Here is a 27,596-nt window from a genome sequence, read left to right on the forward strand (position 1 = left end):
GTCGCCTTTGTTTCGGTTTGAGATGCCGCAGTTAATGGGACCTAGTTAGCGCACTTGAAGCAGAGCTGAAAGCTAATGGGGACATGGGCCTGCAGCTGCAGGAGGCCCCTCGGACGTGTGTGGGCCCGCAGGGCAAGTGTGCCCCCGTCTGGGCCCCTGCTCTTCTCTGCCATTTATTATTTTTAATTCGGCGGCACATAGACCGTGATGATGGCGTTACTAGCACTAGTCTAATGTGCAGTGGTGGCCATTATCTCACGGAGGCCCCAGTGGGCATGGCGCCCGCCTGTCACGTGAGGAGTGCAGGTGCCTGGCACAGGCCTGGGGGTTGTGTTGGAATAGAGGCCATGGTGCTGCACGTGGCCATGTTGAGAAGCCCGGGGTGTGCCTGACCCTGACTGGACCGTGGGAGAAAGGAAGGGATGGGCACATCACATGGTGTCCCTGTGGGTGTGTCTTACAAGGTGAAGAGGCCTTGCCCCATTGGTGTCCAGAGCTTGGAGTCTGGAGCCCGATGGACGGGGCTTGGACCCCAGCTGTGCGACCTCAGAAAACAACTCCGCCTTTCTCTGCCTGGGCTCCTTGCCATTCTAGAAGGTGCCTCCCTAGTGTGGGGAGCAGAAGGTCACTGTGGTGCTGCGCTCAGCCATGCCAGAGGTCATGGGCTTTCTCTGGGTCTCAGTGGTGCTTGTGTTGCAGGACGCAGAGGGCTCCACTTGTCTGCACCTTGCTGCCAAGAAAGGTCACTACGATGTGGTTCAGTATCTGCTTTCGAACGGACAGATGGACGTCAACTGTCAGGTAACGCTGCCCCCTGCACTGGTGGACCCTCCACCTGGCCGCCTGGTCAGTGACCCCGTTCTCCGTCGTAGCAGGGGTGGCCCCTCCCCGTTCTCTGCAGCCCCCTTGGCCTGGATTCGCCCCCACGGCCGCCTCCCCTGCCTGACCACTGGCTATTCTGAACACTCACCACCGGCTCAGCTGCCCGGCTGGAGACTTCTCCCGCAACATCTCCCCGGGCTGACCTGCCAGGCTCCCTCCCTCCGTAGCCGTCTTTCCTCCCAGCGGCGGTCAGGGTTCCACGGCAGGGTCTTCATGTACACGGGGCCCCGGCACGAGGAGGTCGCCTGCGCATCTAGTGAGTGGCTCAGAAGAGCAGGCGAGAGCCTTTCCCTCCCACTTGCTGAGACCCAGACCGCTCCCTCCCCTGTGACTCGGCCCTGGAGAGGCCATCTGGGCTCACAGGCCCTGTCCCGTCTTTCAGTCCCGCCCTTGCCTCCAACCCAGCGCCAACAAGCCACCCGACAGAGACCCTCCCCCCAGTGGCCCAGATAGAGCTCCTGCCTCGTGCCACCCGGCCTCCCTCTGCTCTCAGGCCCACGGGCTGGGCCCCTCCCGATTCATCTTTTGTCTCCCACTTAGTTTGGTTTTATATGTTCCTGGGCCGGGTTCCCTGTGGTGTGCTTGTCCCCTGTTGTTGTGCCCCCAGGGCCCAGGTGGTGCCCTTAGCCAGCCTGCAGGGATGGCCTCACTGTAGTCATGGGGGCCGCATGTCTCCCAGAGAGGTGGCAGCTGGGGGGGGGCAGGAAGTCGTTGGGGACGTGTTGGGGAGGGTTGAGCTTTCTGCCACCAGACCATGAGTTGGCAATGTGATACTCATTTCCTGAAGACTTGCCTTTTTCTGGTTTAAATAAAACTACCCACCACCACTGAGTAAGGAGACAGGCCTGGGTTGCGGATGGGAGAAAGCCAGCTCGTCCGAACCATGACAGACCCTAATATGGGGTCAGCCTGGGCAGGCTTTCTGCTTCCTGCCCTTCAGGAAGAAGTGGGAAGTGAGCACAGCCTCCGTCAGTCTCTGGGCTTGGATGTCTGGCCGTCTGCAGTGTTGGCAGCTGGTCATACTTCATGCTTGGGGTCTGTCTGGGTCACAGGGGCCGGTGCTTCCTACCAGCCAGACTGCTGCTCTGGAAGGGATGGTCTGGTCAGCATTCTTGGTCCTTACGTGGTCCAAGTAGGCGTCCTGGTGGTGACTGCCCAGCAGGCTGCAAAGGGACGAGGGCACCTGGCGGATCTGTCCGCCCCCCTCAGAGCCGAGGTTCCAGCTGCTTCCTGCGCTCACTGAGGCACTGGGGGCTGCACCCTAAGCCTTGGTCTCCTCATCCACAGAATGGGGACTTGGACTGTCTCCTGTCTTTTGTAGTCATCTTACAGGTCCTGAGTGAGACCGCTTCATGTTACTTGCCTGCAGAGCTATAATGGATTGTGTGTGTGTGTGTGTGTGTGTGGTGTGTTTTTTGGAATTAGGATGACGGCGGCTGGACGCCCATGATTTGGGCCACGGAGTATAAGCATGTGGAGCTCGTGAAGCTGCTACTCTCCAAGGGTTCTGACATCAACATCCGGGATAACGTGAGTCTCTGGCTGTCACTGGCTCTGAGCTCCCCCAGGGAAACAGACCCTGGAGAAGGGTGGAGGGACCAGGGTGCACAGCGTGGGCAGCTGCAGCTTCTCGTTCTTGGAAGCCTGACTGCAGCTCTGCCCTCTTCTTTCATGTTTTCTGCGGCCCCTGTGGACCCGCTCTGGCTTCCTGGGGTGGTTTTGTGGGTTAACCAGTTGCTGCGTGTAGACTGAGGGGCAGAGGTTCCTGAGACCTGCTCCGTGGATAGTACCTGCCTTTGGAGAGGTGAACCTGGACTGATTGCATCCCTGACTGCCACGTCTGCGGTTAGGGCCCGGGAGCCCAGGGCGCACCCCATACCTGGGCAGTAGCAGTGTGAACACTGTCTTGGGAGGAAAGAAAGGGAGCCACCGTGTGCCTAGACCGTGAGAGCTAAGGTGCTTGTGTGGATGGGTAGTTTTATGGGGCAGATTGTTTTCAGAAAACAGGGTTTTGGGGCCAAGGTCAGAATATTTGCCAGTTCCCCTGGGAGTAATCTTCCAGCCTGTGTATCAGACAGCAGGTGGTTGTAGTTCATTATTTTATTATATTTTAAAAGATTTTATTTATTCCAGAGAAAAAGGGAGATAGTGACAAATCATGAGTGAGTAGGGAGCTGAGGGAGAAGCAGGCTCCCTGCTGAGGAGGGAGCCCGATGAGGGCCTCCATCCCTGCACCCTGAGATCATGACCTGAGCCAAAGGCAGACGCATAACTGACTGAAACACCCAGGACGCCCCTCTAGTTAATATAAAAGGGCGTTTCTTGGAAGGTCTTCAGGGACCCGCTCGGGAACACGGCAGAGGGATGGGGTCCCAGGGCGGATGGACACAGTGTGCCCTGCAGAGCTGTGTCGGCTGCTACAGAGAGTCCCCCAAAGCCATAAATGCAAAATGTAGCACAGACTCATTAAACTGATAATGAAATAAGAAAGCAACTTACGGTGAGACGTGATTTTTGCAAGCATGCCATTCAGTACGGCGCCAGTCACGTGGAGCCCGGGCGTCCAAGGTAGGGAGCCAGGTGGTGAGCGGGACAGGCTCACCAGATCCCCGCTTGAAGAAGGTGGGGCAGTAGCGAACACCACCGGATCACTCACTGTGGCTGCTCGGCTCTGGGACCCGGCCCCGAGTCTGTGAGCCGGTCCTGCTGGCCTGAAACCTGGAATAGCAGCACAGAAGCCGGCATCTGGGCCTGCAGCTTGTGGCTTAGCCGTGGGGTGTTTCTGTTTGTGTCCTTAGAGCTGGTGTCAGTGCATTGGTGCTGCCTGTAGGGACCCAGGGGCTGGGAGACCCAGGGCAGCTCTGGGTGAGGGGAGAGGTAAGGGCTATGATGAAGTCCAGTGTGGCTGCCGTAGGGGCCCGTTGTTCTCTGGCCTGCAGACACTTCATGACACATACCGCGCGGTCTCCTTCGAGCGTGGCCGTGGCCGTGTGGCAGGCAGGATGTCAAGAGTGTGTGGGTGCAGAGCGGCCCCCGGCCTCATAGGGCCTGTGGGTGTCAGTGCCTGTGCTGTTGGTGGCCCTCGAGAAGCAGGATGGACCAAGCTGTGTGGGTGCTATTCCTGTGACAAACAGCTGTGGTTTTTTGCCCTAACAGTTCTAGTGATGTGTCCGTGGTGCACCATGTAAGGTGTTAGCCCCAAAAGCCATTGCCACAGCCAGGACAGTGCATGACTCTCCCAGAAGCTTCTTCCTGCCCCTGCTGCTCCGCTTTCCAGAGCTGGATCCCTGCACGGGGCCGGTGCCCAGGCAGCATCAGTCAGCTGGGCTCAGCGTGCCGGCTCGTGGGTCCTTCACCTGGCCGCGGACGCTGGGTTTTCTGGGCTCCAGCTCTCACACACACAGGGCTGTGGACATGCGGGCACGTGTCTTTGCGTGGCCCCTGCCATCATTTCTCTCCCATAAAGCCCGGGTCGCCTGTTGACGGAGGCTGCCCGGCCCCCGCAGTGGCTGTGCCCGAGAGCAGGGTCTGCAAGCCGCTGCTTCACGTTCTCCCCGGCACTTTCTGGGCTTCGTGGGTGTCCTCTTGCTGGTGGGGGCGGGCGGGTCTTGTTTTCTAGTTCTTCCGTTGTAAGAGTTGCTGCATATTCTGCGTGTACACTGGACAAGCCTGATGTCTGGTGTCTTGCTTGCAAGTCCACTGTCAGATGTTTTACACACCCTGGCACCTGTTTCTGAGAAGCAGATGCTTTTTAATTTTTATCAAGTCCAGTCTATTCATCTTTCCTATTTACGGGTCTTGTGTTTGTTGTCTCCTTAAGAAATCATTGCCTGACCCAAGATCCCCAAGACTTTCCTTCATGTTTTCGTGTAGCGGTTGGTTCTGCACGAGGGTGTCCAGCTGTCCCGGTGGCACTTTTGGGGAGGCTGTCCCTTCTCCGTGGGGTTGGCTTTGCCCCTTTGTCCACCCCTGTGTATCTCCATCCCGGGGCCCTGTCTTCTGTGCTGTTGGCCTCCATGTGTCTGTCTTACACCAGCACCGTGGTTTCTCAGTTAAGAGAAAATGCTGTGTTACACGCACAGAGGGGTGTCCCGTTTCTCCCAGCTGTTGGTTTTGGACATTGTAGGTGACCAGGATATACCCTTACTTTGTTTTAGCCGTCAGCTATCTTTTGGAAACACTGTAATCTCCAAGGACCAGTGCCTGAGGCCACCACTTCCTTTACTACTGAGGTCCTTGATTCCAGGGTCCTTTTTCTTCTGCATGTCTGACTTCGTTTCTTGGGATCTGCGGCGTGAGGTTGCTCCAAGCCCCTGATTTTCTTCTCCTTTCGCTCAAGTATTTTTTCACTCTGGATCGCAGTTTGCTGATTCTGCTGCAATGTCGCTGTGTTTTCAAGCTTAGTCCTCTTTTCTTCAGAGCCTGTTGCGCTGTTACTCTCATCGAGTGTGTTTCCGGCGGACATCGTGCGAGTCGGCTCCCAGAGTTTTGTTTGTGACCTTGGGTTGCAGGCCACGCTCGGTCAGCTTTTCCTTGCTGGGGTCTCTGTAGTCCTGGGAAGGAGCTGAGCCTTGTCCCGGCTGCAGCAAAGTTACCTGGAAGTAGTGTACTCTGGGTTTTGCTTTCTAGGTTTGTTATATTCCAGCAGGCCTCAGCCTTGTGCTGGTTGTCTCTCTTGCGCGGGCACTGGTGCTGAGCACTCTGCCTCAGCTTTGGGGGTGTGTCCTCCTGGAGACCCAAGGTGAGAATGTCCGGATCTCCAGAGGCCTCTTTCCCAGCCCCATGTTCTGCTGCCTCAGCCCTGGCTGCCTTGGCCACCGGCCCTCAGTTCCTGTCTCAGGGTTTCTCCTGGTCCCCTCCCTGCCCTGAGGCCTGGATCTCAGGACTGTACGCAGACGGACGCAGGCTCCCTTGTGTATTTCCTCTCTCAGGGGTACAGTATTTCATCGTCTGATGTCCAGTGTCTTGAAAACCAGTATTTCACACATTGTGACTGTTTGGCTCTTTGAGGCAGGAGGGTCAATCCCAGGTGGTCCCTCTGGCCCAGTCCCTGCCAGAACCAAAGTGCCATCCGTCACTTCATGTGCGTGGGTCAGGCTGTAACAGAGCAGGCAGATCTGAGCTAGTTTGGGACTGTACATCCCTGGGCTCCTCTGAGCCCAGATGCACAGGCACAGTCTCCACCTGTAATTCTGGTCATAAAATCACAAAGGAATGAGAAAAAAGGCCTGTAAGGAAACCACGTTTTGTTCTGGAGCTTGCTCAGGTCTAGACAGTGGAAAGATGGTATCTCGAACAAGTCCAGGACAGGAAGCCCCAGGCAAATCCAGGCTTTTCAGAGAACACTAAGGCTGACCGAGGAGCCTTCAGTGAAGCCTATGCCTGGGGCGAGCTTTGTCTCCTGGCAGAGGGGGCCACTCAGCTCGACTCTTCCCTTTCCTCAAGTCCGTTGAGCCAGAAGCATTGGGTGCACTCCGAGTGGGGGACTGGGAGGCAGATTCCCCCGAGAACTGGAGCGTTCCGGGAGGTTCCCTGGGTGGGAGGCACGCAGGGACGAGGCGTGCAGGGTCAGTAGCCGGCGCTTCGGTCTCATGGGGGCTGGCGGGCGGGGCGGGGCGGGGCTGCTGTGCACTGGGCGGGGCTGCCGTGCCACCAGCCCCCTGGGGTGGCACCAGGGAGGACAGCCGGGCTTGACTCAGGCGGTGGCTCCTGTGAGATTGTGGGGGTTCTTGAGGCATCTGCCAGAAGAGCAGAAAGTGCTTTCAGGACAGTCAGTGTTGATGTTGGCTGTTGAGCCCTGAGACCTAGTCAGAGGAAGAAAAGGACTAAAACATTCACTGCCTTGTGTTCCAGGGGAAGGCAGGAACCAACTAAAGGTTTGGTAAAGGAAGGGCTGAGTGAGTCACAGCCGTGAGCTCGGCCTGCACGTGGCCAGAGCTGTGGGTGTGCCCGCCCTGCAGGGAGCACAGAGCCGGCAGCCTAGTGTGCGTGCCGGGGGGGTGTCGAAGTGGCTTTCCCATTTGTCCCCAGTGTGGTCGCTTAGCTGTTGTGTCCCTTGTAATCTGCGCTGATTTCCCACCTGGCAAAGCTGCACGTTGCTCTGTATGCGTCCATATTCCTCATCTCTCATGAGCTTTAAATTTCCTTAATCTTCTGCACCTTTGTTTTCAAAGTGACAGTGTGATCCAGGAAACTTACTGTGATCATTCTAAGTCCTGTATAGCTTGTATATGGCACAAATGGTGTGTTCCTAATCTTTGATTTAAAATTTTTATTTTACAGAGGTTCTTACGAAGTAAGATTTTAATGCAGTCAGATTTGCCCACTTTTTATCTTTGTCACATCTTACACAAGTAGGGTCCTGTCCTGCAATTGTACTTTTTTTCCAAAGTGAATATGATTTTACTCCCAGATGTCGTCGTGTTTAGGTTGGTCTAATTCCAGGTGATTTTGCATTCTGTTTTCAAGATATTCAGTACTGTACTTACATTACTTTTATAACAAGAGCGAAACACAGGACGCGTGCTCAGCATTCACTGGGTCTTTGCTGTCTCTCGGTGCGCTGCGCTGTCTGTCCGTGCAGGAGGAGAACATTTGCCTGCACTGGGCTGCGTTCTCAGGCTGCGTGGACATAGCTGAGATCCTGCTGGCTGCCAGATGTGACCTCCATGCCGTGAACGTCCACGGGGACTCGCCCCTGCACATTGCTGCCAGAGAGGACCGCTATGCCTGTGTCCTGTGAGTGGCCCTGCTGCCCGCGGCCCCTGCACACCTCCCAGGCACCCCAGGTGCTCCAAGGGAAGCGCTTTCCCTGCGCAGGTGGCGACTGACCCATGTGAGGTCAGCATGGCTCGTTCTGGTTCAGGGAGGATCGAAGACTTAGATGAGTGTCCCCCAGCCCCCCTCGTCAGAGGGGAGGGGCAGGCCCCCTGAGGAGGGCTGGAGGTGTTGCTGCTCCCCACTCCGCACTCAGAGCCCGTTCCTGTGTCGCATGCGTGTGTGGGTGCCACTCGGGTCCTGGGAGTTGTCGTTGCTCTGCCCTCCGTGAAACCTCAAGACCCCATCCTGCCTGGTCACATGACCTCAGGTCCCCCGCCCCCCTGCCCCGCTCACCTGGAAATGCGGGGATGCCCTGTCGTGGGGATCACACCTACTCAGACTGGGACCTTGGGGGAGGCCCAGCTGAGCGGGCTGTGGCGGGGCAGCTCACAGGATACCACGCTGCCGCCCTCCGTCCGGTGCTGACTCACCTGCAGGGCGCGGACGGTGTTCATGGCGTGGTTCACCCGCCTCTCGCTGGCCCTGTTCCTCCTTGAGCAGCGGGCCTTCGAATGGAAAGGCCAGATACCCTGCCGGACCATCCCTAGCCCTTTACACACGCTTCCTGACAAGGAAACTGAGGTGACCTTTGACCTTAAATGTGGGAAAGAAGTAATGTAGTATATTCCTGGTGAGTCAGGGCAGAACTTTTTGGAAGCACTGGTCAGCAAGCTTATTATCAAGGTGGATGATGTGTTCCCTTTACTTTTACCTTCTAAAGTCATAAATCTCGTGTCTTTCAAATGAAGGTCTGAATGTTTTGTTGGCTTACATTTTTCCTTTTAGCCTCTTTCTTTCTCGGGATTCAGATGTCACCTTGAAGAACAAGGAGGGAGAGACGCCCCTACAGTGTGCAAGCCTCCATTCCCAGGTGTGGGACGCACTGCACACGAGCCGGGCGCTTCGAGACGCGGCCCCCGACAGGCCTGCGCCGACGGAGAGGACGGTGAGCAGGTGAGACCGCCGCTCTCTGGCCAGGGCTGACGGATGGGGCTCGAAGAGGGGAAGCATCAGCTCCTGGCCCAGCTGAGGCCCTCCCCCGGGTCTGAGTCCAAGGTGCCTGGCCCAGGGCTCGGCGGCAGCCCTGTTGGGGTAACGTCGCCCCTTTCCGGTGGCAGAGACATTGCTCGAGGCTATGAGCGCATCCCCATCCCGTGTGTCAACGCTGTGGACAGCGAGCCGTGCCCCAGCAACTACAAATACGTTTCTCAGAACTGCGTGACGTCTCCCATGAACATTGACAGGAACATCACCCACCTGCAGGTCAGTGATGGGGGCATGGTGGCAGGCCTCTGGGGCCTGGGCCCACAGGCATTTCCCTCACGGTGATTGCCTTCCACTAAAGAGTCTGAAGGCAGATAAAGATCCTTCCTGAAAGCAGATCCGGTGCCTCGTTTTGGGGTCCCAGCCCCTAGAGCAGTGCCTGGCGTCCCCTGGTGAGTCATGTTTTGGGGGTGCCACCACTGTCCCTGCTTCCGAGCTCCTCTTGCCTTGAAGCTGGACCTGTGCCCTCAGGGCAGGGTTGTGGCCCTTTCCCATGGAGTGGCGGGCCTTAAGTACCGGCCTCGGGATTTCTGCCTCTTAGCCCTACATCGCTGACCGTCCTGCCTCCTCCCTTCCTTTGGGTTCCTCGTCCAGAGCCCCTTGTGTGGTCTCTCTGTGTCTAAGCGGCTGGGTGTCCTCTCCTGCCCATGTGCCCTCTTCCTTGGGCTGCACGCCCCTTGGTGTCCTTGAGAATGGAGAGGTTCAAGCCAGTCTCCTTTCTTCCATGTGGGCCTGGCCTTCTGCGAGCGCGCGTCAGGATGGCGAGGCGTGGCCGAGAGTGGCCCCTAACGCGCCGTCTCCCCACAGTACTGCGTGTGCATCGACGACTGCTCCTCCAGCAACTGCATGTGCGGCCAGCTCAGCATGCGCTGCTGGTATGACAAGGTGAGTCTGCGGCCGCGGCCCACATCTCCCACAGGCCCCCACGGAGCCCAGCTGGCCTGGGAAGGAGGGCTGCAGGGAGCCAGCCTCCGTGACAGCTGTCGGCGAGCCCAGCCCAGTGCCATTGGGGATACAAGGGGACGGCTCCGGAGGCCGGCGTCCAGTAGAAGATGCTTAAATGCCCTTAGTATCGGGAGTTCAGAGGTTGTCCGGGGGACCGGAGCCAGGGTTTCCCGGGGTGGGGATAAGAGCACAGCAGAGTCACCTTGGAGCACGGGGTGTGGCACGGGGGCTGTTCCTGCCTGCTGAGCAGGGGGTGACGGCACGCGCCCCGGAGGAGTGTGCTCTGTGAGGCACTGCTGTGCTGAGGGTGCGTGAGAGCGAGCATTCCAAGGGTCTCCCTGTTCAGAGCAGCCTCTGAAGCCACGGGGACTCCGACTCAGCCATGAGGCCCTCGTGTGTTGGCCAGTAGCTTTGCTGTGTCCGGGTGTAGGACAGGAAAGCAGGTGGCCCGGTCGCTGCCAGAGCTGTGGGCCTGCCGGCTGCAAGGAGAGACTCCAGCGTGGCAGTGGACGTGGGCTGGGGGCTGGTGACCCCAGGAAGGAAGTGGAGGGGGGCCTGTGGGCTGCTGGCCTTGGCAATGCTGAGTGCGTTCCGGGAAGGAGGAAGGAGGTGGACCAGGGGGGCGGAGACCAGACACCTGTGTACGCTCCCGGTTAATGCTTCCTGTCCAGACCACAGATGTGGAACATGACCCTGGTGCCCCTAGCGTGAAGTCGGACCAGAAACTATCGTTTTAATACCTGTGTTTTAGTTTGTAAAACTGTGTTGGTTTAAGTATATTTAGCGCGAGTGGCGAGCCACGCTCAGTCCCGACTGCACGTCTGTCCCCAGGACGGCCGGCTCCTGCCCGAGTTCAACATGGCGGAACCGCCCTTGATCTTTGAATGCAACCATGCCTGTTCCTGCTGGAGGAGCTGCCGGAACCGCGTCGTGCAGAACGGCCTCCGGTGAGCACGAGCCCCTGCGGCCCCTGCCTGAGTGCAGGGCTCTAAGCCCTTCAGTGCTGGGTGATGCCAAGGGTGTCTATTTTCAAGGTTTGGGAACAGTTGCAGATTTCTTGCAGAGTTTGCTGTATTTTACAGGGGTTTCATACAGACAAGGCTGGGATATGTTGCCACGTGCGTGTGTGCTCACGGTGGAGACACAAGGATGCTATCTTGTGTGAGCCCTTTGTCCCCGGCTGGTGGGACAAGCTGGCACAGATGACACAAGTCCTGCTTCTGAGCACTGGGGGGTTGGTGAGGCCTGAGGGACAAAGCTGTCCCATGCAATGAGCTCCATGAAGGCCCAGAAATGGGCTCTTTCCGAGCATTGCCTTTGCCTCAGGTAGCAGGTGCACAGCGACTGTGGGAAGACTCAGACCACTTCTGAAACATCCTGTGTTGAGTGAGCATCTCAGCAACATCAGAGTGAGCGTGCTCTGGTGGACAGCATTTCAGACCACATGGATGCCCTGTTCTTAAGTCATTTGGGGCTCTTGGCCCCGTGAGGTCTGGGCAGCACCCCTTTCACGGGCCGCGCTCAGACACCTTCCTACGGCGTTCCCTGTCCCTGAGCTTTTCCTCTTGTGCACGAGCTTGAGAATTGGAAGAGCTCTCTGGCCGTCTGAGGCATGAGGGCAAATTCACACGCAGCATCGGTCTGGTTTGTCGGCATTGCAGGGTTTCTCTGCGCACCAGCGGTCAGAGAGTGCCTCTGACCAGCCCACACATCCCTGTTTCCCTGTTGGCCCCACATCCTCTGTGGGGAGGACACACGTGTCCGGCTCCCCCAGGGCCCCTGGACACACAAAAGGGCAGGGGGGTCCCCATGGCTCTGAGCTTGGGAGAGCCCCCCACCTACCCTGAGGGGCTAGCAGTGTCTGCCCCTCTGCTCTTCACTGCAGCCCGGGGGCTCGGCCAGACCTGTCCCCGTGTTACAGATGAAGACACAGGCATTGGGACCGAATTCCAAGGCAGTCTCCTGTTCCCTGAAGATGTGCTGTGGGCTTCCGTGCACGGGAAGCTCCAAGGAGCTCTCACGATGGGAAGGCTGTGTCTTACGCTCTGTTTGCTGCTGTGGCTGGTGGTGTGGTCCACACTTGAGTCAACCACTGAGGAGCTTGGTGCTAAGTGGCTGACCCTGTTTTCCAGGGCCCGGCTGCAGCTCTACCGGACACAGAACATGGGCTGGGGCGTGCGGTCCCTGCAGGACATCCCCCTGGGCACCTTCGTCTGCGAGTAAGTGAGTGCATGCCTAGGTCACTCCAGGGCTGCCGGCTGCCCTGTCGTTTTGGGGACAGCCCAGCAGTGTGGGTTGAGGGGCTGCTAGGGCCCTGGCCATGCCTAGGACTCGTGGATGCCCCTGAAAACCAAGTTCCTGTTGTCTCCAACCCTTGCCTACCTCCCTGGCTTTCCACCTGCACTTGGCCTCTCACCAGGTCGTGGCTGTTTTAAGGTGGTACTGTTCAGTGGCTTTCAGGGAGTGTCATTGTGGATCCTTGGTCCCAGAAGTTTTCTGTGTCGTCCTCTTCTGGGACCTAAAGTTAAACCCCAGCTCGGTCACAGGCGTGTTCTCCAGAACATTTGGCCACATGTCGGGGCCGGGGATGGGCCTGCATCCTGGCTCGTGGTCAGGGGCGAGGGTCCTGCTGTCTGCTCTCAGCTGCGCCCTGCCTCCCACAGGTACGTTGGGGAGCTCATCTCTGACTCGGAAGCTGACGTTCGGGAGGAAGACTCTTACCTCTTTGATCTTGACAACAAGGTAACGCGTTTGGAGGGGTTGGGGTGTAGAGAGCTGGTTGCGGCCATGCGGCGTGGGAGCGGTAAGGAGGCTTGCCCACAGCGGCCCGGTGTCCTCGCTGCCCGCCCCGGCATGCTGGTGCGCTCAGGGCTCGCAGGGTACCTGCAGTTGGGCCCCCGACCCCGGAGGTCCCCAGGCTTGTGCAGTGAGGAGCCTGCTTCCCTGAGGACGTGAAGCCTGGACGCAGCCCACCAGTCCTCTGAACCCCTGCTGCTCACCAGGGGTTAGAGTCCATGGCTGGCAGAGGGCAGAGGGCTGTGTGTGCACGGCAGCAAACAAATGGGAGCAAGCCTCGTGTGAGGGACAAGGGTCTCACGTGTGTCCTAGCTGCCCTCCTGGTTGGGGGGATAGTAGGTTGGCCCTGGTCTGCACCCGAGGACCCGGGCTTCTGGGGACGTTTGGAGGCCACCTCAGGCCGTCCTCACCCCACTCTCGTGCCTGTCCTGCTCTTAGTCCATGACTTGCCTGTTCAAGAACTTCCAGGAGCACGGTCAAGGTGCAGGTGGGGACCCAGGGCTCTCCTGTAGCCACAGCTGCCGGAGCCTGGAGTAGCTGCCCTTCCCGCCATGCCCCCCCCACCCCTGCAGTCAGCTCTCAGAAAGCCACGCCCCGGGGGGAGAGACCTGTGTCCTGGGTGGTCGCAGTGTGCAGGCCCTGATGTCCCCCCCCCCCCCCCCCCCGCAGTCCCCTCTGTGGACCTCCGACCCGGTCTTCTGTCCTTCCTTGTCCTTTGAGCGGTTTGCCCTTCATGGTTTGTGCCAGTGCTCCACAGGTCTTGGGGCGAGTGCCCTCCCGTGGCCTTTGTGTCTCGCAGAGATATTCTCTCTGTGGCTGTTGAGTTCCCGGTGATGTCTTTTCACGAACGGAAGCTGCTGTTTTCATTGTCTTCTGATTTCTCTGCCTCTCCCTCCATGCTGTGGGTGTTCGTAGCATCCCAGGTGAAGCCAGGCCTTTCACAGCCGAGACCGTGCGGAGGCACACGTGCGGCATCTGCAGAACATACCCTTGGCCCCACGTGTAGGCTTATGGTCGTTCTGCTGCAGCGTCCAGCTTTACCCCACGCTGATGTCTGGGTGACCCAGGACCGGTTGGCTGAGAAGACCGTCCTTCTCCTCACCGCCCCACAGCGCGGCTTTTGTTGGAACACAAGTGTCCTTGTGTGTTGGGGCGCCCCTCTGTCCTATCTGCTGACGCTGTAGTAACCATCTGACCTGACGTCCTCGTACCTTGGGGTCTGTAGGGCTGTCTTTCTTTTCTTGGTCTTGTTCAGTTTCTGTGTAGGTTTTAGGGTCAGCCGGACAAGTTGTACAACACAGGGCAATGTTGAACCTGTGACCCACCTCGGGGCCCCTGGGGCACCTGCTTTTCTAGGTGACGAGCACAGTGTCCCCCTCTGCTGGTCATCCCCAGTTACCCCACTAAGGCTCCGTGCTGCTGTGCGCAATTTTGTAGATCTCCTCTTGGGCTTTTTCATCTGATAGGTTTTGTTTGTTTGTTTGTTTGTTTTCTAAAGATTTTATTTATTTATTTGACAGACAGAGATCACAAGTAGGCAGAAAGGCAGGCAGAGAGAGGAGGAAGCAGGCTGCCCACTAAATAGAGAGCCAGATGCAGGGCTCCATCCCAGGATCCTGGGATCATGACCTGAGCCAAAGCAGAGGCTTTAACCCACTGGGCCTTCCAGGCGCCCCCATCTGATAGGTTTTTGCTGATTTTACTTTAAGGGTCAGTTTTATTGTAAATAATTGATGTTCAGTGAACTTGGAGTGTGTGTGCGTAGTTTTGAGTCTGATCAGTGCCAGGACCAAGACCTGGAGCGCTTCCCCTGCCCCATGGTGCCCCCACCCCGGATGGCCATGGGGCCGCATCTGTCGCCGCAGCTGGCTTTTCCCAGGGCCAGAGTTTCCCACGAGTGGGGTCAGCGTGTGCTCCACTGCTCTGGCTCCTGCGGTTCCCCCCAGGTGGTGGCAGGTCCTGTGACCCACCAGCGGCCCAGCTGTGTTGTGCCACTGCCTGGGGACGGACCTGGGTGTTCCCGGATTTCGATGTTCAGAGTAAATCTGCAGGGTTTGGTTTCTGTGGGTTTGAGTTTTCATTTCTTATGGGTAATTCCTGGCAGTAGGATTACTGATGTCGGGTGAACGTGTACGTTTAATAACTTTAAAAGAAAAGGGAAGCAGTTTCCCAAAGTAGTTGTGTCACTTCAGGTTTCCACCAGCAACAAATGAGAATTTCAAACACTGTAATTTTAATGTGCGTTTTCTTGATGATTTTTTAAAAAGATTTTCTTTATTTATTTGACAGAGCAAGGGTGGAAACACAAGCAGGGGCGGGGCGGGGGAGAAGCAGGCTCCTTCCGAGCAGGAAGCCCAGTGCGGCACCCTTGGGTCACGTCCTGCGCTGAAGGCAGACGCCCAGTGACTGAGCCACCAAGCGTCCCTCTTGATGATTTTTTTTTTTTAAAGAATTTACTTTTAAGTCCTCTTCACACCCAGCATGGGGCTCAAACTCAAAACCCTGACATCAGGAGGGCGAGCTCCTACGACTAACCCACTGGGTCCCCAGCTTCCTGATGGTCATTGACCTGCGCGTCTCGCCGTGTGCCAGTTGGTCTCCTTCTTTGCTCTTTTGTGTGGGAATTTTGAAAAGCCGCTGCCCGTTGTTTACTCGGGCTGCGCACCTTCTTCCTGAGTCGTAAGGGTTCTTTGTGTTCCTGATCTGCGACCTTTGTCAGACACGGGTCCTGTGTTTTCTCCCAGCCCGTGCCTCGATGGTTCGTTTTCTTAGCAAGGTCTTCCATGGAGCAGAACATTTTCTTCCCGTTTCATGCTTTGCGTCCTACGAATTCTTTGTCTCCCACGAGGTTGTGGAGATTTTTTCCTTTCTCTAGGATTTTCATATTCTTGGCTGCTAGATCCACAGTCCATCTTTTGTGTGGCTTGAGGTAAGGCTCGAGACTCCTCTTTGTCCGTGTGAGTACTCGGTGATTTCCGTGCTGGCTGCCGTTGGCTGGAAAAGCCTCGGCTTGGACCGTCGGGAGGACGTCCGTGCCTGGACTGTGTTTTGTTTCTTTGATTTATTTGCTAACCTCACACTGACCCTGCTGTCTCTTCCCTACTGTCGGTTCAGGGGAATCTTGGAACCAGGTCATCCCTTTCTAAAGGTCCCTGGAGCTCTCCGGAGTACGCTGGGTTTCCGTACGCATTTAGAACCCGGGTGCGTGTACGAGAGGAGGCCGCTGGAACTTGACTGGGACTCTCCGGTCTGTTGGTCCACTCAGGGGCGCTGGCATCTAACAGTGTCGAGTCTTCTCCACTGGCTGGTGTCTGGGCATGGAGCCAGCCTGCCCCAGCAGACCCCGGGCCCTAGTGGGGGCGCCGTTCCAGCAGCCCTCTCTCTCCTGCTGCCTGTTGCCTGTGGCTGCCCCTGCCCAACTCCCGGCCTTCCTGTCTCCTCTCAGTCCAACCCCTCCAGGCCGTTCCCTCCGGCCTGCTTCTCTGGCTCGTTCGTTCTGGCGCGTGAGGTACTCCAGAGCTTCCCAGGGTTCACTCCAGCTCAGACCTTGTGTCGCCCGTGGCGTAGCCATACCTGTGCCCGTGGCGTCTGTGTGTCTCACCCACTGTCGAAGACATCGGGAGACTTTCTGGTTCTACCTTCAGAATGCATCTGACCACCTGGTGCCAAGCTGCCTGCCTTTTCCTTGGGCTGGGCTGTCCCCAGGTTTTGGGTCTGTGCTAGGACCCCAGAATCTCCCTGTCCTTGCTGTTCTAGAACCTTCTGAATACCCACCTCCTCCTAGCCGCCTTTGCTTGAATCTGCCCTGGTTAACCAGGTGCCTGCACACACTCGGCTTCTCGGAGCAGGGCAGGTTTGCAGGGGCACGGAGCTCCCTTCCCGTGGTGTTTTTGTCTTAGGAGGGACAAGTAGTTTCTTTATCAGAACTACTTTAGAAGAGCACGTGGCACACACGTCTGAAGACCCAAGCAGCATCGTTCATGGTGGGAAAGATGCGGTGTTTACGTGGCCAGGAACGGATGCCCGCCGGGCTGGGCAGCAGTCAGGTCTGGAAGAGCTGCTTGCTCCAAAGATGTGTCCCTTGCCCCCACGGAGTCTCTAAGCTGAGTGTGGTCGGGTGAGCAAAAACTCGGGGTACACCACAGAAAAAGTTTTACTGAGAGACACCATGCCAGAGGCCAGGGAAAACGCAGGTGGTGTGGGGGGACTGTGGGGCACAGGGACCAGTGGGCAGGGACTCAGCTTTGTGCTCCACGCCTGCGGGGGTGGGGAACCTGCAGCTTGTTCCCCCAACCCTGGCATCAGGGGAGGGCTGTGCATGTCCTGTAGGCTTTGGGCGATGCTGCCGGTAGGGACCCTCGGAGGGTCTCAGGCTGTGGCCTCCCTTGTGGTGGGGTCCGGTCCTGGCATGAGGGCCTGTGATGTCATGTGCTCCTCGCCCTGAGGACACCCTGCCCCTCCGTGCGCCCCTTACACATCCTGCCCAGGTCTAACGGTCTGCCCCGCAGCCACGCTGGCTGCCCTGTGGTCTCTCTGTTAGTTAGGGACAGACCCTGCCTCCAGGATGTCTATTTCTCGCCTCCGTGGACAGTCTCTTGCTTACGTCGCGACGGCCCCGCAGGACAGAGGAGAGAAGGCCGCGCTGTCGGGAGCCGGACACGCCACCCGTTAGATCCCGCTTCGTTTCTTCGGTTCTTGTGCCAGGAACGTGACGTCACTCAGAAACCTGTCATTTTGTTCCTGAGGAGCCGGCGTGTGCCTGCAGGGGCGCCAACTGTCGTGCCTCACGAGACTGACCTCAGTTTCCCCAGAGTGTGAACAGCTGGTTTGCTGCCGCCTTCTCAGTGCTGCGTCCCATCATCTTTTCTCCCTGAGGGCAGCATGTGCATGTGGTCTGGGGTTGCATCCCCGTCCGCTGTCTCTGCAGAAGCCTGAGGGCACGGGCAGCCTGGGGTCTGCCTCTCCCAGACCCGGAGTACGTGAGCCTTGGCTGCCCACCTTCTCCTGAAGCCGGGGCCTTCCCTGAGGGGTGTCCCATCTCTCACGTTTCCTAACCGACTCTTACGTTGGAAAGAAGAATCTTCCCCACCCAGATGTGGGCTTTCGAGCAGCCCCTGCGTACAGGCAAGATCACTCATTCTTGCCACCGGGGGGGCGGGTCGCAGGAGGAGCTCCTGGTGCTGAAGGGGTCGGGGTCTTGTCCTCTTCCTCTCTCACATGTTACAGCTCCTGGTTGTTCTGTACTGAGGGCTATGGCCGGCCGTCGTCCACGCTGGCACCAGAGGAGCCTGTTTGCTCTGGCCTCGCCTTCCTTGGCCTCGTTGTGTCTGGCTCCCTCGTTCGGCCTCAGAAGTCTCTGAGCTGCCCTGGGTCCTTGCAGTCAGGACACCAGGGGTCAGAAGTATGGAATGAAAGAATCCTTAAAAACGTGTCCCGTCGCTGCTGGGTTAAACGCTGCTGGGGTTTGCGGAAGCCCTTGACTGTGATGCCGCCCCCCGCCTGTCCAGGTCCTGGCTCCTCGCGGTGTCCGTGGTTTCAGAGGGTCCACTAACGTGCTGGCCATGGACACCGCAGCGCGGGTGTGCGTGCCGGGTCTTTGCTGAGAATGTGCCCGCTGAGACCACGAGACCCCTGGGCAGCTCCTGGTGTGACAGCTCTTTGGGTGGGTGGGCTCCTAGTCTGACATGCAGGTGTGTGTGTCTTAGTTCATGTCAGATTCTAGAATTCTAGGGGTGCCCAGCTGGCTCAGTCGGCAGAGCGTGAGGCTCGCTGTCTTGGGGCTGTGAGTTCAAGCCCCATGTTGGGGACAGAAAGTGCTTTAGAAATAAATAACAAACTGTAGAATTTTAAAATCTATTTTTTAGTTACATAAAATATTTACGTGCTTTTGAAGTAGAGATTATCCAGAAAGCTCTGCTCAGGAGAGCCTTGCCTGTTCTGTGACCCCCACAGGTGACCCTTCGTAGGACACCGAATGTCCCTGTGTGTTTCTTACTTCCTTGCCTTTCTTACAGAGAAGGTGGCGCGCCCATGGCGCAGGGATCACGTATCCTGAGTGTGCACAGGGTTCTCGTTGCTTTGGGGACACTCAGGACCATCTCAGCCTTTGCTGGACTTGCAGTAGCATCTCCAGGACCCGTCCTGCCCACAAGCCTCTTTGTGGGGCGCTCGCCCTTGCCCGCGTCGCGGAGGCTGTGCCCAGCCGTCCCGTGCTGGCTCTGACAGCCGGAGCGGGACAGTTGGACTGAGGAATTGCACTGGACTCTCTCTGTGTCTCTGAGGTGCTCACTGTCAGGGCCGTGCTTTGTCTCCTGTCGTCAGGGCCGTCCAGAGGGGCCTGCAGCGTCCGCGCCTGCTCGGGCAGCATCTGGGCCGTCTCAGGGCCGGGCTCTGTCGGTTCTACAGAACGTGTCCATCTGCCCGGTCTGTCGCCTTTGTGCCCGTTGCTGTGTGGGCGGCTCCAGCCTCTGACAGACGTCCTGCGGTCTGTCTGACCAGCCGGCCGGGCTCACATGCGGGCTGTTTCTGTCGAGGTGGAGGCTTCCCTCGCCTGCCCTGGCGTCCCTGGCATCCGTCCTGGCTTGGCTCTGGCGGGGACTCTTGCACACGGTCTGAGCCCCACGGTGCCCGGTAGTCATGGGGTCCGGCTCCTCACGCCTCATTCCGCACAACGGTCTTCGCCGTGTGCCCCACACGGTTGGGCCGCGTGCCCACCAGGGCTGTTCACAGGAGGGGAGCTGCTTCCTGCGTGGGAGCCACCTGCACGTTTAGTCCGTGGCACCCGGAGGCAGAGGCCAAAGGCTTGTGCCACGCGAGTCGTTGTGCAGTTTCTGCCTAGAGGCAGGACTGCTGGGTCAGGAGTGCGTCGCCTTCAGTTTCGGGGGAAGGTTGTCCGAGACAACCCTCCGTCACCATTTTGCCTTTCCTTGACCCCTGAGGGTCCTTTGGCTTCTGGTCAATGCTTTGCCCTCCACAGGGCACACCCCCAGAAGGTCCCCTTCTCCTTGTGGTGTATCTGGCCTTCCCTCCCAGACGTGGCACTCGGTTCCTATGTAATAAGTTCCCACAGATGTAGCCGTGGGGGACGTCTCTGCTCACCGGCCGCACACTGCAAGGGGCAAACCCGGTGTGAGTGGGCTCTCTGCTCAGGGCCCCAGGGCAGGCAGGGTTCTCTCGGGAGACAAGGCTGCAGCCTGTTGAGGGCTGGAGGACTCTGCTCCTTGCGTCCCCGGGCAGATGCCCACCCCCTTCAGTACCCAGGCCACGCGCGTTCCTCACCACATGACCCTTTGGACTTCAGGCCCCGGTGCTCTGGCTTTTTCCAGAGAAGGCTGCTACTTCAAGGGCTCCTGTGGGGAGGTCAGGCCCCCAGCCAACCCCCCGTTCTCACCGTCCGCTCTGGTCCTTTCTGCTCGTAATCACAGAGGTGGCGCTGGGGCAGGGTCCCGGGGCTCCTGAGGTCCTGGCTCCTCCCTGTCCCACTGGGCTCGCAGGCATGGCAGTGTTTCTGTCACGTGGCTGTGACCGACCACTCAGCCTCCCTCCCTCTGCCCCACCTGCCCGCACACTCCGCGTCTCCCGGCCACTCCTTGGGATCTGCTCCTCCATCACCAAGTCCCAAAGAGCTGCTCCCCACCTGCTCCCCAACCTCCTGCCACACCCTGTGGTCCCTGCAGCCCTGCCCCCTTCCTCGTGATAGTGGTGTCCAAGCGTCCGATGGTCCACGTCTGGCTCACGGTGTGGAGTGGGTAGCATCCCCACGACCCTGAGGTCTCTTGTGCCCCTGCTCTGGGCCGCGTTTCTGCCTGCGGCCTGCAGATCCGCAGGCTCCTGCTGGAGCTCCCCACTCTCCTTCCCGCCCCCCAGGACGGCGAGGTGTACTGCATCGACGCTCGCTTCTACGGGAACGTCAGCCGCTTCATCAACCACCACTGCGAGCCCAACTTGGTGCCCGTGCGTGTGTTCATGTCACACCAGGACCTGCGGTTTCCCAGGATCGCCTTCTTCAGCACCCGCCTGATTGAGGCCGGGGAGCAGCTGGGGTAGGTGCCGCCGTCCCCAGGGGCCAGCTAAGCGTGGGGACCTTCTGTGGCTCTCTGTGTTTCCGCAGCTCTGAGCCAGGACGGACGGCTCTGCTCGGGCTGGGTCCCCCCTGCTGCCAACCAGTGTGGGGCCTGGACGCCGCCCTTAGCTCTGCTCTCTCCCCAGGTTTGACTACGGGGAGCGCTTCTGGGACATCAAAGGCAAGCTGTTCAGCTGCCGATGCGGCTCCCCCAAGTGCCGGCACTCCAGCACAGCCCTGGCGCAGCGGCAGGCCAGCGCCACCCAGGAGGGCCAGGAGAACGGCCTGCCCGACACCAGCTCCTCCACCGCTGACCCCCTCTGAGCGGCAGCCGGCATGGGGCACCGGGTGTCGGTGCTGTGCACACTGCGGTCGGAGAGGAAGGAGAAGTGGATTCCTGAAGGCCCCGACCTGGGGCTGCAGGGCTGCGAGGCCCCAGCGTGGTGGCCCATGGGCCGGGGGCGGGCGCTCGGGAACACTCTGGGATTCCGCGCTGGCGTGACCTTGTGAGTTTCTGATGATGGTTTTGTCGTTTCCACATTTCTCGTTCCCCCTCTACTCCCCTGGTTCCTGTTCCACTGTGGGGCTTGTTGGCCAAGTCCTGTGGGCCCAGATTCCTGCGTGGCACCTGCCGAAGGCGCAGTCAGCTGCGAGCTGCTCCGTGGACCCGCCTGCCCGAGGCCTGCGTGGCAGCTGCCGTCCTGGGTGCTGTGCGGACTCCGTCCCCACCTCGACCTGGGAGAGGTCCAGGCCGAGCCGTCACTGACTTTGGAGAAAATGTGGGTTTGCTTTTTAAAGAAGTTCTATATCTAGTCCTATATATCAGACCTCTAATGCATTTCTTTCCGAGGAAGCGGTTTGTCGGGTGCAGGAGGGCCGCGGCCCCCGGAGGACCCCGCACCAGCCCCGCCGGCTCAGCGAAGCTGGCGCCTTCTGTTGATTTTTAAACCACATGCTATGATGATGAATAAACTGATTTATTTTCTACCATTATTGAACATTAGGACAAATAAAAAACACAAAACACAGACAACGGTGCTGATTCTGGTGTGGTTTCTACTCACCATGTGAAAATAAACTATCAACTGTATAAAGAGAACAAAGTGATTTTAGAATAAAATGCAGGAAAAAACTTTTTTTAAAATGTTAGTCTTGTCGTGGAATAAATTTGCCGTCACCTTTTGTGTGAGGGCCTGCCAGGTCATCTACTTTTCTAAACACTGTAATTAGTGCAGTGGCGGTGGGGTTTTTGTGCGGCTCTTCTAAAACACTCATGATGCAGTCATGTTTATTTTTTTCTGTTAAAATGTTTTTGACAGTTTTAAGAGCAGTCTTTTGGCTCAGACCATTTCTTGTTCTGTTTTCAATGAAATCAATAAAAAAAGAGAAGTACTTTAAATGAGGTTTTTATTATGGCATTGTTTCACCTGCTTTCTGCAAAACACCTGCGTTGCCCGTGGGGCGCTCTAGGGTTCTCGCGCGGCGGGGCCGGAGCCCCTCCATGGACCTGGATGCTCACGCCTTCTTGACCTCGAAGAGCACACCCCATGCCTGCACCCCAAGGCGGAAGACCTGTCTGTGCGGGTCGCTCTGTGCGTGTGTGTGTGTGTGTGTGTGTGTGTGTGTGTGCAAGTCTTGGTACGACCAACCCCAGGCATGGAGGCCCAGGTCGTGTTCTGTTCTGGAGGAACAGAACATGTCTTAGAGCAGCCCCAGGTAAGTCCCCAGAAGTGTGGATCCGATCTGCTTTTGAACGTGGTAAGGCTGGAGGACTTTCTTCCCGCGGCAGGAACCTGCTAGTCCCAAACGCACGGGCTCTGTGGTCTGTGCAGGGCTGGGCTCCCTCGCTGGGTGCCTGCAGGCTTGAGAAGAAATAGCTGAATGCTTGTCTTCTTTATACACAGAGCTCACTCAGACACGTTCAGACGTTTATCGTGAACGGTAGCAGCTCTCTGCGCTTTGTAAGCAGCCCAGGCAGGATGTCCTCCCCCCCCCACCCCCCCATCCCCCAGGCCCTTGGAAAGGGGACTGCAGGCCTGGGTGTGTGGGAGCATCTGTGACCCAGTGGGACAGAGGTGGGGCTGATCCTACACAAGGCCGATGCCCCTTCTTCCAGGAGGGCTCTGGTTTGGCTCCCCAGGCCTGTTGTCTTTCTCCTCTGGGTAATACCTTGGGGCCAGGGCTGTGCTGGGGCAGCGGACCCCTAGGAGGCGGCATCCCAGAGGCAGTGGGTAGGGTGGCAGGGGATCCACATAGAGCTTCAGGCCTTGTGGAACCCACCAGCTCTATGTGGCCCTGCCCCCAGCACCCCTCCTTGGGTTCTGAGCTCATTACCTTGCAGGCAACCAGTGGTGCACTGGGCCAAGTGCTGGGTGTGCGTGCAACTCTCTGTTAAACTGGGACTCAGTCCAGTTGAAAACTTGTGTTGTGTAAACTTATGCGGACTGTGGGGTAAGTGAACCGCCCCCCCAACACCAACAGCAAGTTGCAGAGCCTCTGAAACAAGCCCCCACAGGCCCTGGCTTTGAGGAGCCTGATGTCCATGAGTCGGGCTGCTGAGTCTTATCTGGTCCAGGAGGGCTCCGCGGTGACCACCTCAGCTCCAGCTGCTGATGTCCTTGCCCCAGCCCTGTGGCTGTGGCTGGGGTGGGGGAGGGGCCAGCAGGGCTCAGACTGCAGGGGTGGGTGCAGGCCTCGCTCAGAGGTGGGGTGGGCGGGTAAGAGGCCCCCTCTGACTGAGGCCTCCCTGCAGGGGCAGCTGGAAGTGACCACAGTCACCCCGGCTGCTGCGCTCATTGCCAGACACAAACCCGCACGTAAGAACTGGAGAGAAACCGGGGAACCCACCCGCAGTGCCCCCTTCTTGGCCTCCCTCACTTGTGTGGACGTTTGTCCTGTTTGTGGCCTGTGAGTGACGGCAGTTGTGTCCTCGCTGTTGGCACATGGACGTTTGCAGTCTCTGCTAACAACAGCGGCGCCAGGAGGAAGAGTTCCATGCGCCTTCCTTGTGCGGCCGTTGTCTTAGAGAAGGGGTCAAAGGGCATTCCACAGCAGACATTGCGGAAGCAAACCCCGAAAACCCGCCCCTAAAATGTTTGCCAGCCTTTGTCTCCACCAACAGGGTGTGTTTCCCAGGCACACACCCCGCGGTCACGCTCCCTGCTGGCTCCCGTCAGCCAGAGCCAATGACACCTCCGCACAGTAGAGCTCACACCGACCAGCCGGTCTGCAGCACAGTCAGCCTCTCCCCTCACGTGGCTCAGTGCAAGATCTCGTTGTGCTCACGTTTCCCTTACTGGTTTGTATGCCGTGTCTATGCACTAGCTTTGTACCCATACTAAACTTAAGCTTTTTATGTGCTGAAATCTGACCGTGACTTCTGATTATGCACTCTATCTAGAATATCCTCCTCTGCTTCCAAATTATAGAAATATTCTTTCGCATTTTTCTGGTGTTTTATTTTTCAGTTTAGTTCTTGAATCTAGGTGGGATTTATTTGGTGTGGGGCTGAAATAACTATGTTTAATATTTTAAATATTGGGGTAGTTTATATATGGTGAAGTGCATAGGTTTTATGTGTATAACTCAGTAAATTTTGACAGACACCTTTGCCCGTGTAACCCGTCCCTTAAATAGGACATTCTCATCTGTCACCAGGAAGTATCTTTCTGTTCTTCCCGTCTGGTTCCTGTCCCGAAGAGGCATCTCCTGTTCAGGTTTCTCTCAGCAGAGACGAGGTTTTTCCTTCAGTGGAACTTCGTGCAGACAGGGGTGTCCGTGGATCAGTGTCTCCCAGCTTCCCTTGCTCCGTTTTTGTTGTTGGCTTGCGTCTCTGGTCTGGGGCTGTCATCTGTCAGGCGCCTGCGAGCACTCAGCCGCCGTCAGTTGGGAGAGTTGAGTTTGTCTGTCGGGGAGGACGTCCCGGCATGCATTCTCCATGGCCGTGCTGCTCTGCACAGGCTTGCATGAAAGCGCTTCCTGTCTGATTTCGCCCGCGCTGGTGGGAGCAGGGTGGCGTCACGGCTTGTATCTGTGTTCCTGGTGACTGCGGCCAAGCCCCTTTCGGACCCATGCTGTCCGTGTGTAGATTTTGGTTTGCAAGGTACGCGGCCTTTTGCGTATTTCTTAGTCGGACTCTCTACGCTGGGAGCAGAGGAGCTGTTTGCGGATTATAGACCGAGTCCTTGGCAGAGGGATGTATTTCAGTGTTTTCGCTTGGTTACTTTATGTTCCTTTTCCTAAGAACAGAAGTTTACAATTTTGGGCAAGTCCAATGTTTCTTTTCTGGGTGGGGAAGTGGGGTGTTCTCCATCCCACTGGAAGGTCGGGAAGGTTATCTGCTGTTCTAAAGGGTTATGGCTTCAGGTGTATTTCGGTGTGTGACTCATCTTCAGCAAACGCTTGCGGGAAGAAGGAGGTAGTGATCGAGCTACATTCCTGTCTGATGTGGGCCTCCAGCCCTTCTGCCCTTACCTGATTGTTTAGAAGATTGGGAGTCTCCTACTCAAACACTTTGGCTCCTTTGTAGAATGTTAATTGACGTGCACACGTGGACTTCATTTAGGAACTGTTCTGTTGCATTGAGTATTTGCATGTCTCTGTGTTTTTATTACTGTAGCTTCGAGTATCACAATCACAAGTGGTGTAAATGTTCCAAATCATTCTTATTCTTTTCTTATTGGTTTTTAAAGATTGATTGATTGATTGATTGATTGATTTATCTGACAGAGATCACAAGTAAGCAGAGAGGCAGGCAGAGAGAGAGGGAGAAGCAGGCTCCCCGTTGAGCAGAGAGCCCGATGCAGGCTCAATCCCAGGATCCTGAGATCGTGACCTGAGCCGAAATCAGAGGCTTAATGCACTGAGCCACCCAGGTGTCCCCAAATCATTTTTATTCTTAAAGATGATTCTTTAGCTCTTTTAGCTTCCCTGGGACCTCTGTATTGTTTTTTTAAGATTTTTTTATTTGTTTCAGAGAATGAGCAAGAGCAGGGGGAGGGGGGAGGGGGGAGGGGGGAGGGGGGAGGGGGGAGGGGCAAGGGCAGGAGAGGAGCAGAATCCCTGCTGAGCAGGGAGTCCCAGTTCAGGACCCCAGCCAGAAAGCAGATGCTCAACTGTGAGCCACCCAGGTGCCCAAGGGCCTTTGTGTTTTTTGTTTTTTGTTGTTTTTTTTTTTTTTGACAGAGATCACAAGCAGACAGAGAGGCAGGCAGAGAGAGAGGAGGAAGCAGGCTCCCCGCTGAGCAGAGAGCATCATGCGGGGCCTGATCCCAGGACTCTGAGATCACTACCTGAGCAAAAGGCAGAGGCTTTAACCTACTGAGCCACCCAGGCGCCCCGGGCCTTTGTATTTTTATGTAAGTTTTAGAAAGAGCATATGCATACTTAATAACAAAAAGCTGGTGGGATTTTTTTTTTAACTTTTTAAAATCAACTTTGTTGAAATGTAATTCACATATCATAAAATGCTCTCATTTTAAAGAATCCATGATTTTTGACGAATGTTTGTGCCCCTATAATTACCACCACAACCAAAGTGTAAGGAACACCTTCATTTCCCCCAAAACTTCCCGTTGCCTCTCTGAAGTCTACCCCACCCTGCTCTGGTCCTATTCTAGAATTTTCTATAGTTGCAACCCTACTGTGTGCACTTTGCTGCCTCACAATTAAAAAATACATGTTAAGCCAAAGACGACAGGTAGACTTTCACACATACAGGAGAGCTGCAGGACAAAGCCTTCCTTCTCTGAACCGGGTGAGGGTCACCGGCTCGACCCTCCATCGTCCCTGCAAGGATGTTCTCCTGTGTGACCACAGCGGATTGTGCGGCTCTGCTCCCGTAGACCCAGTGCGGCGTCTGCCTTCATCTAGCCCTGCTCACTGGAGCCTGTGGGTCCAGCCTGGCTTTCTTCCGTTCAGTGGTCCTGTCTTCAGTCATCTTCAAGGCGGAATAGCAGGCCTCTTCGGTTAGGGTCCTGTGGGCTCTGACTGCCCCGGTGCACAACGGGTCCCCATCTCTGTCCGTTTCTCAGGCCACCCCGTTCCTTGAGACGCAACAGCCCTGAGATGGGGGCCAGTCCGGAGCGGCCCACGATGGCCGCTCAGGTGAAAGGAAGAGCCGCAGGCTCTCCCTTCAGATCCGGAGCGGAAAGCGACCCTGCGGAGGGAGGAAGGCCCACCGGGCTGCTGCTGGGCTCTCACACCAGCCGGCGGCCACACCGTGAACGCAGAGGCCGCTTCCGAGAACGCGGGCGAAGAGAGTGATCCGGCCTTGCTGCAGACGCGGCGGCAAGCGGTGGCTCCCGACGCTGACGGCGCGACGCCGAGTCCCTGACGGCAGGCAGAAGCCCGGGCTAACCCGCCCGAGCGGCCGGGCTCGCTCACCAGCCCCACTGGCCTCGGCCGCAGCCGTCGGTACCCAGGGAGTGGCGCCGTCGGAGAAGATGCTGCGCAGGGCCGTCGGGGCGAGGGAGGGCCGTCGGGGCGAGGGAGGGCCGCGGGCCGCAGGGCTTCCGCGGACGGGCGGGCTCTTGCAGGAGCCGAGCCGGCCAGCGACCGAAGTCGAGGCCGGTGCCCGCGACTTTCCGAAAGTCCCCGGGCCCATGGGGACGGCGCGCCCGCTGCCGGCGTGGTCTGCGCGGTGCCGTCGGCCCGCTGTGGAGGCTGCTGCCCCCAGAGATGGCCTCAAGCCACACGTCAGCGGCCCCCGCCCCGGCGCCCCGCATCCCCGCGGAGGAGCGCGCTCTGCCTCCAGGCCCGCCGGGAGCATCGACTGCGCGAGGCCGCGGCGGCGGCTCCGACGGGGCTGGGCCGAGCAGGCCGGAAGCCTCCCGGACAGGACCCGTCGCTCCGGAGGCCGCCGCACACGTGCCGCGCTCAGGGGCGGAGGCCGGCCGGGGGTCTGGGGGAGGCGGGCTCTGAGGGGCTCGGCCCGGCCGGTGTCCCAGCGGCGGGCGCGCCGTCCGCGGGGCTGAGCAGGGCCCGCGGCTGCCGGCGACGGAAGCCCCTCCGAGGAGACGCCGTGAAGGCTGCTGCGGCGACGAAGGCT

At 57.9% G+C, this 27,596-nt stretch overlaps 2 protein-coding genes across 26 annotated transcripts in view; both read left to right on the plus strand.

Annotated features, from left to right (window-relative positions):
• The window catches only part of EHMT1 (euchromatic histone lysine methyltransferase 1), a 134,886-nt gene extending 112,939 nt beyond the window's left edge, over nt 1-21,947 (plus strand). For all 24 annotated transcript variants that reach the window (XM_082696384.1, XM_082696401.1, XM_082696403.1 and 21 more), the window contains 11 exons: nt 700-801; nt 2,308-2,412; nt 7,466-7,620; nt 8,488-8,655; nt 8,820-8,964; nt 9,553-9,630; nt 10,522-10,637; nt 11,823-11,909; nt 12,354-12,432; nt 20,353-20,528; nt 20,695-21,947. In XM_082696384.1, coding sequence (XP_082552510.1) covers nt 700-801; nt 2,308-2,412; nt 7,466-7,620; nt 8,488-8,655; nt 8,820-8,964; nt 9,553-9,630; nt 10,522-10,637; nt 11,823-11,909; nt 12,354-12,432; nt 20,353-20,528; nt 20,695-20,872 — 1,389 coding nt within the window. In that variant the 3' untranslated portion in view covers nt 20,873-21,947. The remainder of the gene's footprint in view (nt 1-699; nt 802-2,307; nt 2,413-7,465; nt 7,621-8,487; nt 8,656-8,819; nt 8,965-9,552; nt 9,631-10,521; nt 10,638-11,822; nt 11,910-12,353; nt 12,433-20,352; nt 20,529-20,694) is intronic.
• On the plus strand, nt 13,960-20,346 carry LOC309846835 (uncharacterized protein). Of its 2 annotated transcripts, XM_082696464.1 has the most exons (3): nt 13,960-15,415; nt 15,601-17,610; nt 17,713-20,346. In XM_082696464.1, exon 3 carries the CDS (start codon nt 18,999-19,001, stop codon nt 19,902-19,904), a length of 906 nt encoding a protein of 301 aa, XP_082552590.1. In that variant the 5' UTR covers nt 13,960-15,415; nt 15,601-17,610; nt 17,713-18,998; the 3' UTR covers nt 19,905-20,346. The 2 variants fall into 2 exon arrangements, with proteins under 2 accessions (XP_082552590.1, XP_082552589.1); XM_082696463.1 differs by having other exon boundaries at nt 13,960-17,610.
• Nucleotides 21,948-27,596: the final 5,649 nt, after the last annotated feature.

Source organism: Mustela nivalis (assembly GCF_964662115.1).
Source record: "Mustela nivalis genome assembly, chromosome: 13".
In the NCBI taxonomy this organism is placed as follows: Eukaryota; Metazoa; Chordata; class Mammalia; order Carnivora; family Mustelidae; genus Mustela; species Mustela nivalis.